General features: G+C 43.4%; 1 protein-coding gene across 4 annotated transcripts in view; it reads right to left on the reverse strand.

The window, feature by feature from the left end:
- The window catches only part of TBC1D2B (TBC1 domain family member 2B), a 40679-nt gene that overhangs the window by 22685 nt on the left and 11994 nt on the right, over positions 1 to 6000 (reverse strand). For 2 of the 4 annotated variants that reach the window (XM_057368678.1, XM_057368677.1), the window contains exon 1: positions 5558 to 5955. The exons of 1 other annotated variant lie outside the window; for it this stretch is intronic. In XM_057368678.1, the coding sequence (XP_057224661.1) occupies positions 5558 to 5881 (324 nt within the window). In that variant the 5' untranslated portion in view covers positions 5882 to 5955. Of the gene's footprint in view, positions 1 to 5188; positions 5300 to 5557; positions 5956 to 6000 lie in introns of those variants that run through there. One more of the 4 variants, XM_057368680.1, reaches the window with a different exon arrangement.

Raw genomic sequence — 6000 nt, forward strand, 5'->3', positions numbered from 1 at the left:
TTCCTCAGGGTGCTCTCTCTAGCTCTGCAATTTGCAATCTTAGTTTAGCAATGGGAGAGACAGATTTTTATTTTATCATTTGGCTTTTTGTACCTCTACGAGCTTTAACATCAATGACATGCTACAGCCAATGGCTCCAAAGCACCGTGCAAGTTAAAGCAGAAAACCTCAGTTATTCCGGAAGCTGCTGCTTCAGCTCCTCTGAGTACATCATGCACGAGGTAGGATACAAAATACATAAATCCAATCGACATTCATAAATAGTGAAACAAACCAGTGATACATGAGGACACTGCAGATCCAMTTTTCTCAGTTGGTAAGAAAGATATGTAACCAAGATGCTTCTAATCTGAAACTGAAATCAGCCTCACATAYTCTTGCTTGCTTGTTCACAGGAAGCCAGAGAAAACCGTTTCCCTCATTAAAAATACATAGGGTAAAGAATGGTTTGGAAGTGCCAAAGAACTGGACACTGGGAAATGCCAATCCCCGCAGCTACCTCTGGCAGTTTGGGAATGATCACCACAGCAGCAGGACTTCAAGTCTACAGACTACAGTCACTTCTTGCCAGGAGTAAACATCTCCCCTCTATACCTCACACAAAAGTATTTCCTTTGGAGGTTTAGGCAGTGACAAGTCTTCACTTCGGGTAAATTTGAGAGCTTACACTTCCTCAGGATACACCTGCACACAGGCCGTGTAAAGCAATGTTTTACCAAGCTCCAGCAGAAAACCACCGAGAATTCAAAGAGCTTCCACTAACACAGGATGCAGTGCTCAAGTGGTTCACTTTGTTACCACAACACAGCTAATGAGGCAATCCACTGGCAATCAATCTAAGTTATACCTACAATTAACTTCTGCCCGTGACTTCTTGAACTTAATGAACCTCTCTCACAATTAGTCCCATTATTCTCTCCACAGTCACCTTCAGAGAGCCGTGATTCGATTTTATTGGAATTGCCCCTTGTTGCTTTTCAATTCCCACCTGCCCTTTTTTCTCCACTGAGCTGCACAGGCGATGTTGTTGTTCCACGCAGGGCCAGGCAGCAGCTCCAATCCTTCAACAGAAAGTGGAAAGGCAAAGCAGTACAAGTTCCTCATCCCCCCTGCTTTAAGTAATTTTCCCAATAATTACTCAGTACCCTCCTGTTGCTCCKTGTCTGTAATCCTGCCTTCCTTCCCTCCCGTATAAGATCCTTCTCTTACAGAGTTTTCCACTCCTTTTGAGCAGTTTTTTATTAAATGCATCTAAGTTATTTACAAATAAAAGAGCTTTCTGAAAATCTCTATTAAAATTAGTTTTGTATAAACAAAATTAATCTTTGGAGCTGTTATTCAAATGAACTGTTAAAAAAAAACCAAAACCAAGAGGCACACAAAGAATACTTAAATCTTCCTCTTCCCCTAATCATAAAGAGCATTAATTTGGAAGCATATTTTTAAATCCACTTTATCTCTGAAAGAAAGGAATGCTTGCTCCACTTCTAAAGACTTTTCTGAGTATTTTGCTATTGTCTGCAAATCAGAGTCGGAACACTTACTTCAGYACAGCACCAATCAATGTCACAACAAGCAACAAATCCTTACTGGTACTTATTGCTAAGGGGCTTCCTCAYTGCATTTTAACATTTTAATGGATGCATTTCTCTGAGAAGAAAAACTACCACGAATGTCACCCAAAGTGGTGTGAAATAAGGAACTACTGTAAGTATCCTGGGGCAAACTTTCAGGCAACTGTAGGAGTCAAAGACACTCTTAAGTGAAGAGTCATACAGTACTATGTAGTTTTCAACTTAAACAATGGAAAATTACTGTCATTTAATTTTTGAAAGTCCCCTACAGTCTGCCACTAAGAATGATGTAAAACTGTCACCTTCTGATGCACACGTAATAAACACAAACAGAAGAATTATTTGAGGAAAACACCCAGGCACTGGCATCCTCTACCTGGACCCACTGGCGCTGTAAGTTTGCCAACTTGAAACACTAAAGAAGAGTCCAAAGAAATGAAACAAGCAGGCCTCACATTTTGAAAAATCTCATGAAAACTCTTGCTACGTTTCTGAACACAGACAAACTCTCCCTCAAGCTACTCTGTAAAAGGGAACACCACCAGAAAGTTTGCATTTCTTAAGATTTACAATTCCTGCTATGCTCAAACAGCAAATCTGGAGCCAGATGGCTGTCTGGAGGGCAGCCCAACTTAATTAAAGCATTGCAACCACTAACCAGCAAAGTTTAAAGCAAAAGCATCAGCTCAGACAACAAACCACCCTCTCTGCTGAGCTTCCTCCTATACTGAGTTGGATTACAGAGGTGTCAGGACCTGCAGTGAAACTGCTCAAGCTCAAGCCCCCAACGCTGATCACCAGTGCATCCTTCGAGAGCAATGACAAATTACAGTGACTGCTCCTCAGCCACTCACTTCAGCAAGTTTGGTGTCCAATGCTTTCAAGCTTCTGGGCTCCAAAATCTGCAGTGTCTGCAATGCTTACACTTGGCCAATAGCCCAAAGTTGTTTTTTTTCTTTCACAAGTCTGTGCAATTTCTGTTCCTCTCCCAATTCACCACTGTTCACAGGGAAGATACCCACACAGAAGGGACCAGGCACACAGTCCAGCATCAGTGCCCAGAGCTCCTCTGATTCTGAAGCATGCAAAATGTGTCACTACAAGATACTGCTTTAAAAATAAATGAGAAAAGATGCCTTTGTTCATTTCTATATATTCATAATGTTAATTATTTCCCCCTTTAATGAGAGATGTTGCTGTGCAAACATAGCCAAATGTTCACTTGATTATACTACCAGCATTCTGTGTTACAGCAAGTATTTACAGGATCASTATTTGCATGCCTTTCCATGAAAATATTCTCAAACATAATTGATCCATAATTCATAAAGTACACAATTTTCTGTGCTCCTTTACCTAAAGGGATGGCATCTAATATATTATATATATTTAAATTGAAGAGATTTTTACACACACTTAGCCTCTTCTGCTGTGTTCTACCAGCTAGAAATGTACAGAAAACCCACAATCACACAAGTGGCAAGCTGGTTATCTACAGCTCTGAAATTTGCTTTATTKGCTGTAAAGGCTGCAGTATATTTTTTCTCAAATTGCTATATGAGAAACAAAGTTTGAGTACATCATGGAGTTCTCAGCTCCCATTACCTGACAAAAGACTGAGCAATCCAGATGATGGAATCCTTACATTAACAAGAAACTGAGGCATTATAAGAAATAAYGCATTCCTCAATAGCAGCATCATCACAATCTGGAATTCCAGTAGCTTATTTTATTGCCCTTCTCAGTCTATAATACTGAATGGGAAAGGCCAAATCACGAGATGTGGAAATTTTGAGCAAGCAGCAAATTGAGGGAAAGAAAGCATGTGAGTTACAGGCTGAAGAATACATTTGACTTGACTTTATTCCTCGTGCTCTGTGTGTAATGTTTTCTTGATATATTAAATTTTTTTTTTTTTTTCAACAAGGGCTGGATTATGGGGGCAGGGAGACAGTTTGGATTGTTTGGTTTTTTTCAGTTACCATCTTGAATTAATTTGTAATTCTACCTATACCTAAGTTAGCTGAAGGGTGTTTTAAAGGCGTTAAAGAACTATGATGTTGGACAGAAGAAAATTAATTTCAGCTGTGAAAACCTTATTCCTTGGTGAATGACACAGCCACAGTTGGTCAGGCACTATCCCTCAAGGTTTTCATTAACTCCTTACTTACCATATAAATACTTATAACACAAGAGCATTTTTATGGACAATCACTTGGCTGCTTTAGGGCAYCCCAATATATGAGGTACACAACACAAAATTATCTTTTTCTGCTAATTGCAGAAATTAATTTGACTTTCTTAACTGGCACCATTTTTCAATCCTCATAAGGGAAACAGGAGGAAAGCTCCAATCTATGCAGGTTCTTTCCTAGAGTGCACCGGGAAAAAAATTAACACATCAAATATGGGCAGAGCAGTAACTAAAAGACTAAAAAATACCAATAAAAATCAAAAAAAGGAACCTCCCCACATCTTACATTTGTGCATCAGTGCTGTGTATGATTTGTGTTTTCATGCACAGGCAGAGGGTGCAGAAGGCMCCCAAGGCTGCTGTCAAAATATTGCCTGAAAGACCTTTTTATTACACAAGTAGCAGATAGTATTTCACATTGCAGTCTTAATCACAAATCCCGTGTTTCTCAAGAAAAGCTCTCCTATTCAAGAAGCATCCTCAAAACAGAATTTTTCTGAAGGTTTCCATATAAAAATCAAAAATCACTAGATGCTAATTAAAACAAACAGAACGTCCTTGAACTATCAAAAATCAAAGCTTACACTAAGTCTGGAGTTTTAATGCCCATAACACAAACACTCGGCCTATAAAGGCAGACTCATTGAAAGCAGTAAAATCTTTTACAGCTTTACAAAGGTAGCTTTCACATGTGATTGCAAGCAAACTCACTGATTACACTGCTTTTATGTAAGAAAATATAGTTAAAATTATTACTGTATTTGTTTTCTAGTTAAATAAATTTCTTATTCTCTACTAAAGCATATTAATGAGTCTCTATTTTGACATTTACACCTATCAAAACAGAATGCTGAAGAGCTTCATACACTCACACTCCACAATCCCAGAAGGTATTATCACTGCTCAGATCTTCACTGTTAATTGTGTAAGAGGTATTTTCCAGCATTCAMCCGTAAGCTCTCCTGTTTAACACTTAATGGATTATGTTCTAATATTCAGGATGTTGCTCAGAAAGTACACTGTTCACATGAAAAGTTACATTCTATCCAGAAGAACGTTCCTCGAAGGACACATATGCTCAAGAGAAATAAAAAGTAATGGATACTAAGGAAAATTTCTTTTATACTTCTTTATACAGTGAAAATTGCTTCCTCGTTTGTTTTTCTTTCCTAGGCATAACAATAGAGGAAAGATATGCAAAAAAATCCTAACGTTTACCTCTTGTCCTACCAAAGTCTGAGTCCTTGAACAGACAATGCGATAAGCAGCCTCTGCTACTATCAGGAAACAATTCTCCCTCCTCTTCCTTCCTCCTGAAGCAGCCTAGACGCAAACTCCTGCCACGCAGGATCTTTTCAAAATAAACACCCCAAAACTGGAACCCGACCACTCCCTCTCTACTTCCAAAACCATAACCCACCAGATTTCTTCAGAAATCTTTTTTCTGCCCAGACGACTGCATAGAACCCGCTCAGCCCATGCTCATTTCGTCCCCCTCACAGGAGCACTGCAAACACAAAATGGTAAAGGATAAAGACGCAGCTAAGGCCGGGGACAGCCCGGCAGTGCCGATCCCCCGGGCGTTTGCGAAACAGCACCTTCCTTCTTGCACAAGCCCGCACGGACGCGGCGGAGGAGCCCGGCCAGCCGGGGCGGTACCGCGGGCGGTGCCCGGCGCCGAGGGCACGGACAGCACCGCGAAGGGACGGGTCCCGGGCAGCAGCGGAGATGAGGATGGGGACAGGTCCCGCWCAGGAGCGGGGACGAGTCCTGCCCGCCCCGGGCCTACCTTGAGCACGGCGACGGCGCCGCCGGGGCTGTGCACCTCGAAGGCGGCGGGCTCGTCCCCCGCGGCGGCCGCGCCGGCCTCGGGCTGGTGGTAGCTGAAGCAGGCGGAGGCGATGTCCAGGTGCCCCAGGGGCAGCGGGTCCTGCGGCCCCTTGAAGTAGTAGAGGTAGCAGCGGCGGGGGTCGAACACGAACCAGCGGCTGCGGAAGCCACGCAGGGGCCCCTTGCCCGACAGCTTCTGCAGGTACCCGCAGAGCTTGGAGGTGCCGGGGCCGGGCTGCTCCCCGGCCGAACCCTCCTCCCCCTCCGAGCCCGCCGCCGGCATCGCCTCAGCCGCCGCGGAGCAGCCCCGGGGCCGCGCAGGGAGCGGAGCGGAGCGGCTCGGCCCGCGCCCGCCGCCTCTCGGGACTTGTAGTGCGGGCCCGCCCCGCCGGCCCGGGCAGC

The sequence above is a fragment of the Malurus melanocephalus genome, unplaced genomic scaffold (assembly GCF_030028575.1).
Source record: "Malurus melanocephalus ecotype Western Australia unplaced genomic scaffold, MMel_1.1 scaffold_96, whole genome shotgun sequence".
Classification (NCBI taxonomy): Eukaryota; Metazoa; Chordata; class Aves; order Passeriformes; family Maluridae; genus Malurus; species Malurus melanocephalus.